The sequence below is a fragment of the Salvelinus alpinus genome, chromosome 14, assembly GCF_045679555.1.
Source record: "Salvelinus alpinus chromosome 14, SLU_Salpinus.1, whole genome shotgun sequence".
In the NCBI taxonomy this organism is placed as follows: Eukaryota; Metazoa; Chordata; class Actinopteri; order Salmoniformes; family Salmonidae; genus Salvelinus; species Salvelinus alpinus.
In genome coordinates, this window is record NC_092099.1 from 12,011,521 (window position 1) to 12,026,409 (window position 14,889).

The 14,889-nt window shown below is 41.4% G+C and overlaps 2 protein-coding genes across 3 annotated transcripts in view; one reads left to right on the forward strand and one right to left on the reverse strand.

The window, feature by feature from the left end:
• Positions 1–1,339: 1,339 nt before the first annotated feature.
• rprma (reprimo, TP53 dependent G2 arrest mediator candidate a) lies at positions 1,340–1,881 on the reverse strand. Its single transcript, XM_071340428.1, has one exon. It carries the CDS (start codon positions 1,765–1,767, stop codon positions 1,456–1,458), a length of 312 nt encoding a protein of 103 aa, XP_071196529.1. The 5' UTR covers positions 1,768–1,881; the 3' UTR covers positions 1,340–1,455.
• Positions 1,882–5,608: 3,727 nt separating this feature from the next.
• The window catches only part of LOC139538424 (polypeptide N-acetylgalactosaminyltransferase 13-like), an 81,867-nt gene continuing 72,586 nt past the window's right edge, over positions 5,609–14,889 (forward strand). For both annotated transcript variants that reach the window (XM_071340430.1, XM_071340429.1), the window contains exons 1-2: positions 5,609–6,078; positions 14,576–14,834. In XM_071340430.1, the coding sequence (XP_071196531.1) occupies positions 14,693–14,834 (142 nt within the window). In that variant the 5' untranslated portion in view covers positions 5,609–6,078; positions 14,576–14,692. The remainder of the gene's footprint in view (positions 6,079–14,575; positions 14,835–14,889) is intronic.

Sequence of the window (14,889 nt, forward strand, 5' to 3'; positions counted from 1 at the left end):
CAGTCACTGCAGTGCAATAAATAATAGTGTGCGTAAAATTACATGTATTTTAAACCATCTAAACCACACAAAAAAATGTATGTTTATATAATGAATGTAAATAATGTGCATATATGCCTATGTCTAAGACAGTAAGACTGTAATAAAAAAACATCAGTCCATCACTTCAGAGAGAATGAATTGACCAAAGCATGATAAGTCCTAGCGGATTAACGCCATACATTTGTCAATTGATCATGTTTAAGGTCCCCAGACAAATGGTGGTCTAAATTCTAATTTTGGTCATAATGCATATCCTACACCCTATGAATAGTTGGGTTGCTTTTTAACCCAGCATTTAGAGTGTACATATTTCCTGAGCATCTGATATGGAACAAACACAATCAGGCAGGTTTCCATTAAAACCCAGAATGATCAATGGGACCAGGACGTCACACATCAATTGTGGAAAAACCAACCCTTATCATCACATTGGTTTCAGTGGTCCACCATTAGGCTGCAAGACAACAAGGTGCAAATGTCACACATTCTCTTTCAATGTGCCCTGTCAAATGAATGCCATTTGCACAATTTGAATAGAATATATAAAAATGTTTAGTTTGCGATATGATAATAATAAATATTTTTTTTATATATTGGTGTTGAAGAATTGTTATATTTTGAAAGGCTTTGTAATAAGAATGACCTCAATAGAATTTGGCAGATGCTTTTATCCAACTTTGCCATGCATGCATACATTTTACGAATAGGTGGTCCCGGGAACCGAACCCACTACCTTAGCATTACAAGCGCCACGCTCTACCAACTAGACCTACTGTAGCCATGATTTTCTCAAATTAACACTGAGAACAGATTGATGGAAATGCTCAATCAAAAGGAAAAAATCTTGTACATAATTAGGGGATTAATTTATTCCAATAAACAAAGCTAGTTGTTGTTGTATTGTTATATCTCCAACGTTCATGCATTTAACCTCTCATTATCTACAATTCTTCAATAGGAAACGCGTTAGGCACATAGACTAAATCATTATACTGTCTTGCATGTATGCAAAAAAAAAACATACAATATGCATTTTTCAAACATTCATTCATCCCCATTGCTTTAGCAATATGAGACAGTATTTGAAGTAAAACACGATTGTCACTGACAAAAAGGCTATAACAATTAGAGAGCGTATAGATATTAAATTACATGAGGGTTTGTCAAAAAGTGAGAGCTAATTTCGGCTAATTATTGGAGATGTGCGTGTCTACAGTGTCTAAGTATAGGCCTGTTCTGTCCTACATTTTCGCCAACTGTCGAGAACAGAACAATAGAAACTGGTTCTTATGTGGATACTTGACCATTCATGTATCTCTGTCTCTGCTGTTGGTGAAAAGTGGATTCATCATCTGGGAATCAGTGGTAGGACAAGTCATTTTGACAAAGTCTCCCAAAGAGCCCTTTAGGCTACTAATATGCACCAACAATGACTGCTTCTACCTCTTTGGATGGTCTTCTGTCCGTCACCAAAAAGTTGATCATTCCCTCTGACTTGATGAGAAGATTGCAGCCCAAAAAGAATATACCGAAAACCACCGTGAGCGATAACACGCACATAACTGCTATCTGGACAACTCTCATGAGAAAGAGACTTCTCTCATCCGGAGTCGCCGCCACGAAGCCATTATCAGTCACCACCGATGAAAAGTTACAACAAAATATATCTTCAGTCTTATTGAAAAGTCCTGCACTGTCCGTTTGATTGAAAGCGGTAGAATTCATCTCCACTTTTCAATGTTCAGTTGGCACAACAAAAAAGAGCCAAAAGAGCACTTGATAAAAAAAATCCAGAGAAATTCCCCACAACTGCAGAAAAGGATGCTTAGTGAGTAAACACCTTTAAATTAGGTAGGACTATATTTGTTCTGGTGTCTATCAGTCTGCTTTGGCGTCGCATTACTAGACGTTTCCAAGTTCCCTCTTCACAGCCTCAGTGCATTTATGATGTTACTTACAGCAACCCGTGGTTATTATACCTGGTTGGGTGAAACCATTTCAGAAAGCACAGGAGACTGCTGTTTTCCAAGAGCATACAGCAATAGCGCCGCCATGAGCATGAATCATGCGTAATTGTATGACTGAAAACCATTTATTAAAAAAAAAAAATTAACTAGGCAAGTCAGTTAAGAACAAATTCTTATTTACAATGAGGGCCTATCCCGGACGACGCTGGGCCAATTGTGGGCCGCACAATCACGGCTGGATGTGATACAGCCTGGATTCGAACCAGGGACTGTAGTGACACCACTGAGATGCAGTGCCTTACACCACTGCGGCACTCGGGAGCCCATGCGACTGCCCATTCCATCCATTCCATTAATGGGAAAAAGACATGCAATTCGGTGAAAACGTGAAACATTGGATTACATTTCCAATAGCGCTATGATTTTGTATAATGTAGTTGAGCAAATATTTATTGTAGCCTACTATCACAGTCTTTACCACTGTCGAACCCGCATTCTTAAACTCTAATTTCAGATGTGGGTACAATGTGCTTAAACTAGTTCGCATGACGCGTCGGGTAGTCAGGGTTGTTGCTTTTATTTCGGAATCATTCCATTGGTCCTAATGGACGTGAAGGCCAAACTCTGTCGTCCCTGCACTTCTGGCAAGCTAAATCAAGTGCACATTATAATCAATACTTTTATTGACATCTAGTGGATGTCATGTAGGATATCTAACATTAATGAATTAAATGTAAATCATTTATTTATAAATCATTTAAGGATTACATTTTCGTTTTCCAATTACATCCAAACGCATCAATTCAAAATCAAATCAATCAAATCAAATGTATTTATATACCCCTTCTTACATCTGCTGATATCTCAAAGTGCTGTACAGAAACCCAGCCTAAAACCCCAAACAGCAAGCAATGCAGGTGTAGAAGCACGGTGGCTAGGAAAAACTCCCGAGAAAGGCCAGAACCTAGGAAGAAACCTAGAGAGGAACCAGGCTATGAGGGGTGGCCAGTCCTCTTCTGGCTGTGCCAGGTGGAGATTATAACAGAACATGGCCAAGATGTTCAAATGTTCATAAATGACCAGCATGATCAAATAATAATAATCACAGTAGTTGTCGAGGGTGCAGCAAGTCAGCACCTCAGGAGTAAATGTCAGTTGGCTTTTCATAGCCGATCATATGATCAAATGTTATTTGTCACATGCACCGAATACAACAGGTGTAGCGGGGTATAGACCTTGCAGTGAAATTCTTACTTACAACCCCTTAACCAACAATGCAGTTTAAGAAAAATAAGTGTTAAGAAAGTATTTACTAAAATAAACTGATGTAAAAAAATAAATAAAAAGAAGCAAATAGAAAAATAACAAATAATTAAAGAGCAACAATAAAATAACAGTAAAGAGGCCATATACAGGGGGCACTGGCACAGAGTCAATGTGCGGGGGCACAGACCAGTCGAGGCAGTTGAGGCAACACGTACATGTAGGTAAAGTTACTACGCATAGAAAATAAAAAGAGTAGAAGCAGTGTAAAAATGGGGGGGGGGCAGATAGTCCGGGCAGCCACCTGACCAGCTGTTCAGGAGTCCTACGGGGGGCAGAAGCTGTTAAGAAGCCTTTTGGACCTAGACTTGGCGCTCCAGTACCACTTGCCATGCAGTAGCAGAGAGAACTGTCTATGTCTAGGGTGGCTGGAGTCTTTGGCAATTTTTAGGGCCTTCTTCTGACATCGCCTGGTATAGAGGTCCTGGAGGGCAGGAAGCTTGGCCCCAGTGATGTACTGGGCTGTACGTACTACCATCTGTAGTGCCTTGTGGCCGGAGGCCGAGCAGTTGCCATAGCAGGCGGTGATGCAACCAGTCAGGATGCTCACGATGGTGCAGCTGTGGAACTTTTTGAGGTTCTGAGGACCCATGCCAAATCCTTTCAGTCTCCTGAGGGGGAATAGGCTTTGTCGTGCCCTCTTCATGACTGTCTTGGTGTGTTTGGACCATGATAGTTCGCTGGTGATGTGGACACCAAGGAACTTGAAGCTCTCAACCTGCCCCACTACAGCCCCGTCGATGAGAATGGGGGCGCGCTCTGCCCTCCTTTTCCTGTAGTCCACGATCATCTCATTTGTCTTGATCACGTTGAGGGAGAGGTTATTATCCTGGCACCACACTGCCAGGTCTCTGACCTCCTCCCTGTAGGCTGTCTCATTGTTGTTGGTGATCAGGCCTACCACAGTTGTGTCATCAGCAAACTTAATGATGGTGTTGGAGTCGTGCGTGGCCATGCAGTCATGTGTGAACAGGGAGTACAGGAGGGGACTGAGCACGCACCCCTGAGGGGACCCCGTGTTGAGGATCAGTGTAGCAGATGTGTTGTTACCTACCCTTACCACCTGGGGGGCGGTCCGTCAGGAAGTCCAGGATCCAGTTGCAGAGGGAGGTGTTTAGTCCCAGGGTCCATAGCTTAGTGATGAGCTTTGACGGCACTATGGTGTTGAACGCTGAGCTGTAGTCAATGAATAGAATTCTCAAGTAGGTGTTCCTTTTGTCCAGGTGGGAAAGTGCAGTGTGGAGTGCAATAAAGATTGTGTCATCTGTGAATCTGTTGGGGCGGTATGCAAATTGGAGTGGGTCTAGGGTTTCTGGGACAATGGTGGCTACAGACGTGAGTGCTACGGGTCGGCAGCCATTTAGGCAGGTTACCTTGGTGTTCTTGGGCAAAGGGACAATTCTGGTCTGAACTATGCATATCTTTTAAATTATTATTATGCCCAATGTTTGGACAGAACTATAGCTCTAAGACCTAGCCTACTGTACATTTGCTGTATTGATATGAATGCCTAACTTTGAAAATACTTATAAATGTAATGCGTTTCAGAAGCTGAAAGATTACAAAATGTTCCATTATTGGGATAATAGACATGAACAATATTAGGCATTTTTTACGGCTACACCTCTGGCCATCCCTGGTTCGCAACTACCGATAAATCATCAGCAGATGGCAGTGTTTTATACTATTTGATGTAGAAAAGTGACACCACTGTTTGTGAACAGAGCTGTGCCAAGAAAGTCTAGGTTGCAAAGCTGGCATACTCAACACATTATCTGTGTATCAATTCAGTTTGGTTGTGATCATAATCAAGGCCAGAATGAGAAATTATTAATTATTCTGGGTAATATTGGTTTGTAATGTACAAAATGTGTTATATTTATCTAGGTTTAACTGGCATATAATTATTATTATTATTATTCATATAGGCTATATTGACCCATTACTCAGGAAGCACCAAACTACAGTCAGACAATTTCAACCAACGAGTTATAACTATTTATTCATGATTTACACAGCCTACATTTTTACAAATAATTAACTGTGTAAAAACTACAGTACTTACATTCTCATATAGCCAACATATCATTCATATTAAACTCAAAATTAGGAAGGTGTATGTACAGTATTTGAGTATTGTGCGTAGGCTATTTCCCATGTGATGGACACGGAGAGAAATACATTTACCAGACGCCCTTGGTGCTATGATCAGGGCTTTATGATCGACAAGACTTACAGCCAACCACGGATGAGAAAAATTACATTTGCCAGTACTGCTTTCATGTTAGATTGTACCAGAACGTATCGCTTGATCGTCTGCGGTTACCCGGCTATATATGATTCTTTCAGAGAATAGGTGGATCCAAAGACATCATTTGCGCTGCATATCAAATAGAATGCAAGGGAACTCGTTTACAATGTATCGGTACGGGTCGGGTCGTGACCACTGCAGTGCATTCTGAAGAGGGACAAGGAGTAACGTTAATAGGTATCACGCAATAACGGTTGCCAACCAGCAACATCATAGGGACGTGAAATTATGCTCTTCATTCATATATAGGTTTCCTGTCTGCGGGACCTTTGGATTGATTCTTTGATTTAAATAGAATAATATCGTAGGTCTACCATTTCAAGCAATCAAACATTATGTGAATTAGGCTATTAGTGTTGTTAACCCAATGCAACATGTTGTTGGCAGTAGAGACTTCATCGTTGCATTTATTGATTCACAGAATACGTATTTTCTGTAAGTATTGAAGTTTTGTTATTTTTACTGTAGCCTACAAAATTACATTTTATGAATGACGTGTTTTCATCTTTCAGCATTCAGACAATGTCATAAGGCGGCTACAGAAGAAATGTTCGTTTGGAATACAGCCCAGTGATCCATTTATATATTAAGTCTAGACTGTCAATTAGATATTACAAGACATGTGGGTATTCTTGTTTGATTGAATACTAATACATATTTGCAACATTTGATGTAACATTGTTACTAGGATTCCAATTAGAATATCTTAGTCTTGGCTGTAGAAAGCAGGCCAAAGTTGTAGCCTGGATATAGGCTACACCTTTACTTCTGCAGCTTTTTGAAGTCAATAGCCTACTCATCCATCATAATGACTGGATTATCGTGGAGGTCAGATATCATGGATAAAATGTAGTCATACAATTTGGTAGTAATTTACCTCTAGAGATATAGGTGTGATTTAGGGTTGGGGTCAATTCGAAGTCAGGCAATTCAATAAGTGATTTGAATTTTAAAACCCGAAAATGGAAAAATCTTGAACATACAGCGCTTATCTTTTTGAGCTTATTGAACAGTATTTGAAAGTAGATGGCCTTCAATTATTTAATTGGAATTTCAGTTTACTTCCTGAATAGACTGCCTTGTGTTAAAATTGAACCAAACCCTTCAGTGAGGCATTGGTAACAGTAAATGAGTTGCAGGGCAGGCGCCAGAACGAATCAGTTGGATGGACATTTGATTTCTATAGGCAGGCATGTATTTTTCAAGTGACCTCTTATGTGTGGGGGGGTGTTATAGTAAAGACTCAAAGCAGTTCTTGAGTTTCAAGTTTGGGGAAGCTTACAATTTATCCTACCATTGATACCTATCTGCATGCCAGTTATGCGCATTTTTGTGGAACAGTTTCATTTCATTAATAACATTTTCCTTTCTCAAAATCATTGTCACGTGGTTAATCATAAAAATATGAATTAAAATGATACAAATCTGAAGGTTAAAATTCAACTAATGCAAGAGCACCAGCCTCTACCATATTGATACACACTGGTCCATTGGCGCCAAAATAAATGAGCGCATGGAACTCAGAGATAGCCTATAGCCCAGGCCAATACAGCAGTAACTAAGTAAAATACACAGGCCTAAAGCAGACAAATAAAAACAGTAGAAAATATCCGGATGAAAATTAAGGTTCTTTCAATCGCATTAATCTCTATACTCAGCCTGTGTGCCTCCCTTTCTGTCTCTTTTCTTGAGCTATCGCTATGTGAAGTGCTACATTGTATCAACCAGCCTATATTTTGTCCCTCAGAGTTTCCCGCGCCAGTGAGCTCGGGACAGACAGCTGTTTTTTTTACGATGAATATAAAGAGACTTCATTGACTTACTGTGTGAGTTGAAGAAAACATTCATGAGAAGCAAAGCTTATTAGTTATGGACGTGGTGAGTTAATTAAGACAATCAGAAACCAAATCAAAACTCGTAAATTATGGTTATGAATAAACCCTTCAAACAACATTTCCACTCCGAGAATGAGAATGGTAACATTAAATGACTGTCATTAATACATGTATTAACATAAATTAGTGTAACCAAATGATGGAGATTAATGGTACATTTAGTAAGCCTACTGGTGACATATGTAATGGGGAATTGATCAAAAATAAACAATCAAGGGGCAAACAATTCACACAATGAATGCTCAAGAATTGGTAGGAGACAGCTGAGCCAATTCTGGAGAGCTGAGTGCATGCAATCTGGAGAGAGACAGGCCATATCTTCACCACATAACCCTCCCCTCCTTCTTGTCTCAACATTTAAAATTAAACTCAAGACACATTGTCTTCACACATTAGAGATGTTTTTCACTGACAACTCAATAATCAGCTAGCCATATTGCCACGCACACTGCCCAAATTGAAGGCTTCCCAAATAGGTATAGACCTATGCACTTGTGGTTTGAAACAATAGATAGCAAAAAAATCTATTTGTATTTAAAAAAAAATGTCTCCCCAATTTTGATCTTGCTTCATCGCTGTAACTTGCCTCATCGCTGGAACTCTTGTAACTCCCCAATAGGTGAAGGTCAAGTCATGCGTTCTCTGAAACATGACCTGCCAAACCGCGCTTCTTAACACCCGCCCGCTTAGCCCGGAAGCCAGCCGCACCAATCTGTCTGCGGAAACACCATTCACCTGACGACTGAGGTCAGCCTGCAGGTGCCCAGCCCACCACAAGGAGTCGCTAGAGCGCAATGAGCCAAGTAAAGCCCACCCGGCCAAACCCTCCCCTTACCCAGACGATGCTGGGCGGATCGTGTGCCTCCCTATGGGACTCCCGAGTGCCTTAGACCGCTGTGCCACTCGGGAGGCCCCACAGCTATATAAGAAGCTAATGATCCTCCATGGCTAAGTCATGCTCTCTGGTGAAGTATTTTTAATTATTTTATTTAGACAGGAGTAATTATATAATTTTGCCTGAAACCAGAGATCTGTAGGCCTATATAATGCCATTCCATTTTCTGCGTTCCGTCCATTATTATGAGCCATTCTCCCCTCAGCAGCCTCCACTGGTGTACATACATCTTATGCCCATAGAAACGCATTGGGCTCAGTCTGGACAGATTTTACAAAACAGCGCCCCTCTGTCTTACTATAATATATTCTGTAACCCATGTATCTGATGCTGTCTGGACAGAAAAAGTATGACATGCCATACTCTTTTTGTCCAGACAGCATCAGATACATGGTCTACAAATACTGAGACAGAGGGGCGCTGTTTCGCTCGCTCCGATGCTTTATCTGAGATTGACGCGTCTTTCTGTCGGCGCCCGTCTCTGTCAAATAAATTATCAATATTTCCGTATTTTATTTGGGCAGGCAAGGAGGTACAGTAGGGTGGGCCAGGCCTCCTAATGCCCACCCATAACGCCAGCCCTAAGGAGTAGTAGCCTACAGTGGGTTGGTTCTAAAATAGGTCAACAAGTTACGTCTCACTTAGCCTATTTGTTATGGACATGGTGTCTTTAGATCAGTTCAGATGTATAAAACAACAGATGAGACTCAATATGTTCCCTCTAGCCTCTATCTGTTAGTTGCTGAGTGAAAGGAGTGTGTCCTTGGCTTTCCACCACATCACACCCTGTGGGTTGTCTCTCACTTTATAATGGTCTTAATCAATAGAGTGGTACTATATTTACATTACACCAGGGTTGACCAACCCTCTTCCTAGAGGTTTACCGTCCTGTAGGTTTTAAGTCCAACTCTAATAAAGCATAGCCTTGTATGACCATGCTGATCTCGCGAGATTACATAAATGTCTTTCGCTACAATTTCAACTGTTTTACTGAGTTACAGTTCGTATAAGGAAATCAGTCAATTGAAATTAATTAATTAGGCCCTAATCTATGGATTTCACATGACTGGGCAGGAGGCGCAGCCATGGGTGGGCCTGGGAGAGCATAGGCCCACCCACTGGGGAACCAGGCCCAGCGAATCAGAATTAGTTTTTCCCCACAAAAGGGCTTTATTACAGACAGAAATAATCCTCAGTTTCATCATCTGTCCAGGTGGCTGGTCCCGCAAGTGATGAAGCCGGATGTGAAGTCCTGGGCTGGCGTGGTTACACGTGACATGGTTACACGTGGCGTGGTTACACATGGACTTAATGCAAAATTCTCTAAAATGACGTTGGAGGCGGCTTATGGTAGAGAAATTATCAATAAATTATCTGGCAACAGCTATGGTGGACATTCCTGCAGTCAGCATGCCAATTGTATGCTCCCTCAAAACTTGAGACATCTATGGTATTGTGTTATGTAACAAAACTGCACATTTTATTAACCCCAGCACAAGGTGCACCTTTGTAATGATCATTATGTTTAATTAGCTTCTTGATATGCACACCTGTCAGGTGGATGGATTATCTTGGCAAAGAAGGAATGCTCACTTAACAGGGATGTAAACAAATGTATGCACAAAATTTGAGAGAAATAAGCTTTTTGTGAGTATATACAATTTCGGGGATATTTTGTTTCAGCTCATGAAACATGGGACCAACACTTCACATGTTGCATTTATATTTTTGTTCAGTGTATATATATATATATATATATATGCTCACCAGATCAGGATGCAGACGTGCAATAGAACAGCAAAATATACTGCAATTATTTTTTACCACACTGCTCACCTCCGTTTAGTCAACAAAACAAAAACAATTACAAATGCACCTGAGGCGACCAGTGGCGCTGTTTCACCTTTTGCCGATCTCAGCTTTAACTAGTTGAATCAGGTATGTTGGGTTAGGGTTTGACTGAACCTACAGGACAGTAGATCTCCAGGATGAGGTTTTGGCAGCCCTGCATACACTAAAGAAGTGTTTCCAATAGATATGACACTAAAGTGTTCCCTCATGTACTTTAGTAGCACAGCAACCCATTGGATTGGAGCAATGGACAGATTTAAGAGTGTCAGCCCTATAGTCCATCCAGATAATCATTTCCTGTATCCTGAAGGCCCAACGCTGGATGATTTGTGCTGATTTCTCATATTCTGAAAATTTAGAATGATTGGACTCAAAGTGCTCTCTGTCATAATTGCTGACATCAGGTCCCTGTACACGAGAGAAGTTCAGTTGGCTTCTGGATTGTACTCAAGTACTTCAGATAACTGTGTTTGTGATCTAAGAATAAACCAGTCAGAAATGGTAGAGAACATTAGACCTTAATTGACCCTTCGCTAAGCCCCGCCCCCCTTGGTTACTGTTGCAACCTCGGACAACATTTTCCCAGGAAGCCCAATTCCCCCTTCTAACCACTGGCGAAGTCCCCTTACAATGATCTCAAACTGTGTTTTTAATACACAATGAAATTAAACACAGACTACCCCTGGTATGTTGTGGTGGACTGTCATTACAGTTGCTACACAGGAACCTGGTAAAATGAAGGTTGTAGTGTGGCTAGCCACTGGATGGCTCTGAATGCACTGTCAGCATGCAGCCAAAGTTACTAACCACTTTTGGAGCTAAGTAGTGCTCTTAAATCATATCCTGATGTCGACAGCAGATTGTTGTTGTCATAACATTCTAACATACATTTAGAAAAAACAAGTTATATTAACTGGCTAGCTAGCGTTAGCAATGTTGGGTGGTCAATAAGACTGAGAACTAGCTAGCTAACTAGCTGAGCTAGCAAACAATGTAACAAAAGTATACTTTTGGATTCTAAAAATACTAAATCAACAGGCTCTGCATTTCAGGAATCACAGTAGCAAGTACCCCTGTTGCACTGTTCAATTATTTAGTCATTTAAACAACTAGTTTTTGGATGAAAACTCTTTGATTTTGTAATGCCTCAGTGATTTGATGTGATTCAAACGTAAACTTGCCAGAGGTTTTGGACTTGATGACAGTTGCTATCCATTCAAGATCTGTGATTGGTTGCCCAAAATTCTTTGGCAAGGCTTAGCGAAGGGTCAATTGCCATTGTTTGAGCAGCCTTGCTTGATGAGTAGAAGCCTATGGATACTGTAACTGTCACAGTGCCTGAGCTGTCAACTGATGTAACACTGTTGGCCCCGTGGGTAAAGCACCAAAGCTCTGGTGAGGTCAATAATGTTTGATGTTGTTTAGACAAGTGTTTCAGCTGAATTGTGTGCTGTAATGAAGGGAGAGTCTAGAGGGGAAGAAACACACTTATTTAGGCGAGGTGCTGGCTAGCGGAGTAGAACACTTCAAAAATGAAAGGAGATGAAGGAGAGTAATGAAGGAGAGACCTTGTTGCAGTGCACTGCTCAACAGACAGGAAATATGAATCTGTGCAGATGGTTGGACTAATAACCCAGCCGCTTCAGAGGGGACCGCTAGTGTCACCTCCAGCCTAGTTGGTGGCACCAGACCCAAACATAGCACTCGACAGTACCAAGCAGATGGTCGAGCAGAGACGCAGCAGACATGATCAGATTTTTTGTTAGCAGAAATTACCATCAAATTAAATATGGTGAAGGTAGTGTAAGTAAGGTTCCATGCCCAGTGTTACTAGGTGTTGGTGTCTTGGATATCAAGCAGAGTCATGGAGTTTTTGAAATACATGATTAGATTTAGATCTGAATACCTTATCACCAAAATCTATACATGGGTATACATTTGTATGGTTTGAGAAAGTCCTTTGCGACTGATGACAACATTGCACACAAGGGAGTCTTTCTTTTATTGGACTGTCATTCTCGAAGCCTTTTGGGGGTAGTGTCCAACCTTAGATAACCTACACATCTGGTTAAGCTTTGTAGGCCTACTTATGACAGTTCAACCAAAAGTTACTTTGACATTTTCGGTAACATACTGTACTTTTGTTTTTGTTTACGGTAACTTACAGGTAACCTGCTGCCAGTAAGTTCCTGTAAAAACAAAAATATAAATTTTTTTATAATGTAGGTATGGACACCATGGCTTGTTTTTGAATGAGGCAACAGTTAGCCCAGGGCAGGCTAGTCATCTACTGTGATGGACAGAGAGCAGAGATGATGCTGGTAGTACAAAGACAACACTACTACACTGCCCTATGCTGCAGGAGAATGATACGGACATGAGATCAGTCAGGTGTCGTGGGGAGGAGCCTAGAAGGGTGTTACAAGAATCACCCATTGGCACGTGGCCTTGAGCATATTGGAGAATGCGGGTAAACAAAAACGCAATGACATGCACGCACGCACAAATACACATGCAAAAACACACAAACATGCGCATGCTCTCACACACGCACACACACACACACACACACACACACAGGGGGTTTCTGTTTACATGTATTATTTTTGCGTGGTTAGATGATCGAGTTTCTAGAAACTTAATGCACCACAGAACAGTGTAATACTAGATTTTGTGTGTAAGACACAAAATATTTGATAGTCTATGTCATTATGGCCTCCTTGCATCACCAAAATAAAAATGTAAGACTTTGGCATCATAGATATTATTTCTTTACAATAATGCAAATGTTTCAGTCACACAAGCCTTACTGTACATCATTAAATTGGAGATTGACATTTTTAGAAGGAAAATATAGCATGCTCTATTTGAGTTGTGATCTAATCAATCACTATCTTGCCGGAGTTGTTGTCAGGTAGCTATGTAATGGTTCATATTACGAGTAATGTCTCCATTTTGTTGTCTTCTGACTGACAGCTGCTTCTTATAGAACTGTCTTGTCTGGAAGCTCCTTTGTCATTTGACATGCACACGGTTTCATACAGGCTGAATTGAATGCAGCTTGTTGCCTCTGACTGTAAGCCTATAATTCCAGTCAGAGAAAGTCATATTCCAGAGGAAATTGTGTTTTTCATGTTGAATACTAGTGAGGCATTCATTTAATTCCATTGAGATTTCTGTTCCCACAAACATTCTCATTGGACTGAAATCTATCTGCCTGGTCCAGGCAAAGCAGCCAATAACACCAGAGAGGATATGCAGACTCTGAGGGAGGAATTAGCTTGCTGCTTTCCTCTGAACTGGAAAAATAGCAAGTCATCATCAACAGCTATGTTCCATACAAAATGTTCAGGTAACTGCACAAATAATGGAAACACTTGAGTAAATGAGGGATACAAAGTATATTGAAAGCAGTTGCTTCCTGTCACGTCTGCTCCTTCTCCCTCTAAGGCACCCAGGCTGCTCATTATGGCGCACACCTGCGCCTCAGACTCACCTGGACTCCATCACCTCCCTGATTACCTTCCCTATATATGTCACTCCCTTTGGTACCTTCCCCAGGCATTATTGTTTCTGTTTCCTGTCTGCGTTTCTTGTTTTGTTCATTAAATTATGCACTCCCTGAACTTGCTACCCAGCGCACTCATTACACTTCCACACAGGTGTGGCTCCTGAGTTAATTAAGCAATTAACATCCCATCAGGCTTAGGGTCATGTATAAAAATGCTGGACAGGTCATTATTTTGGCTACCATGGCTATGCCCCCATAGGATAACAATGCCCCCATCCCCAGGGCACGAGTGGTCACTGAATGGTTTGATGAGCAAATGATGTAAACCATATGCCCTGGCTGTCTCAGTCACCAGATCTCAGCCCAACTGAACATTTATGGTAGATTCTGGAGCGGTGCCTGAGACAGCATTTTCTACAACCATCAACAAAACACCAAATGATGGAATTTCTCTGGAAGAATGGTGCCACATCCCTCCAATAGAGTTCCAGCCACTTGTAGAATATATGCCAATGTGCACTGAAGCTGTTCTGGCTCAACACCCTATTAAAACACTTTGTTGGTGTTTCCTTTATTTTGGCAGTTACCTGTACATGTTCAAAGGAAGTAAGCGGTGGAAGCTGTATGGTGGAATCACTAAATTCAACAAGTCTTGTTCTCTTCAGTGCCATTGTCCCAATGTTCAATCTTAACATTCCATAAGTGAAGTTTACTTTTGTACGGTTGTTAAAGTTCTCCATCTAACCATGTTTTTTTGGTTTTGCTCTCATCTCTATGTAGCGGGATGATGTCCCTGTGTGAACCACGCTCAATCTCCCCTCCGCTGGTTTGAGTTCCTGCTCTCTGTCAGGGGCCCGCCTGCTGATTCCTCCCCGACACCACGTCACGTAGAGGGCGATGCGGCGGTTTGTCTACTGTAAGGTGGTGCTGACCACTTCGCTGGTCTGGGTGCTGGTGGATGTCTTCCTGTTGCTCTACTTCAGTGAATGTAACAAATGTGACGACAGGAAGGATCGCTCAATGCTGCCTGCTCTGAGAGGTGAGCCCTGAATTGAATAAACTTTATTAATCCCACAGGGGGAAATTGGATTTGT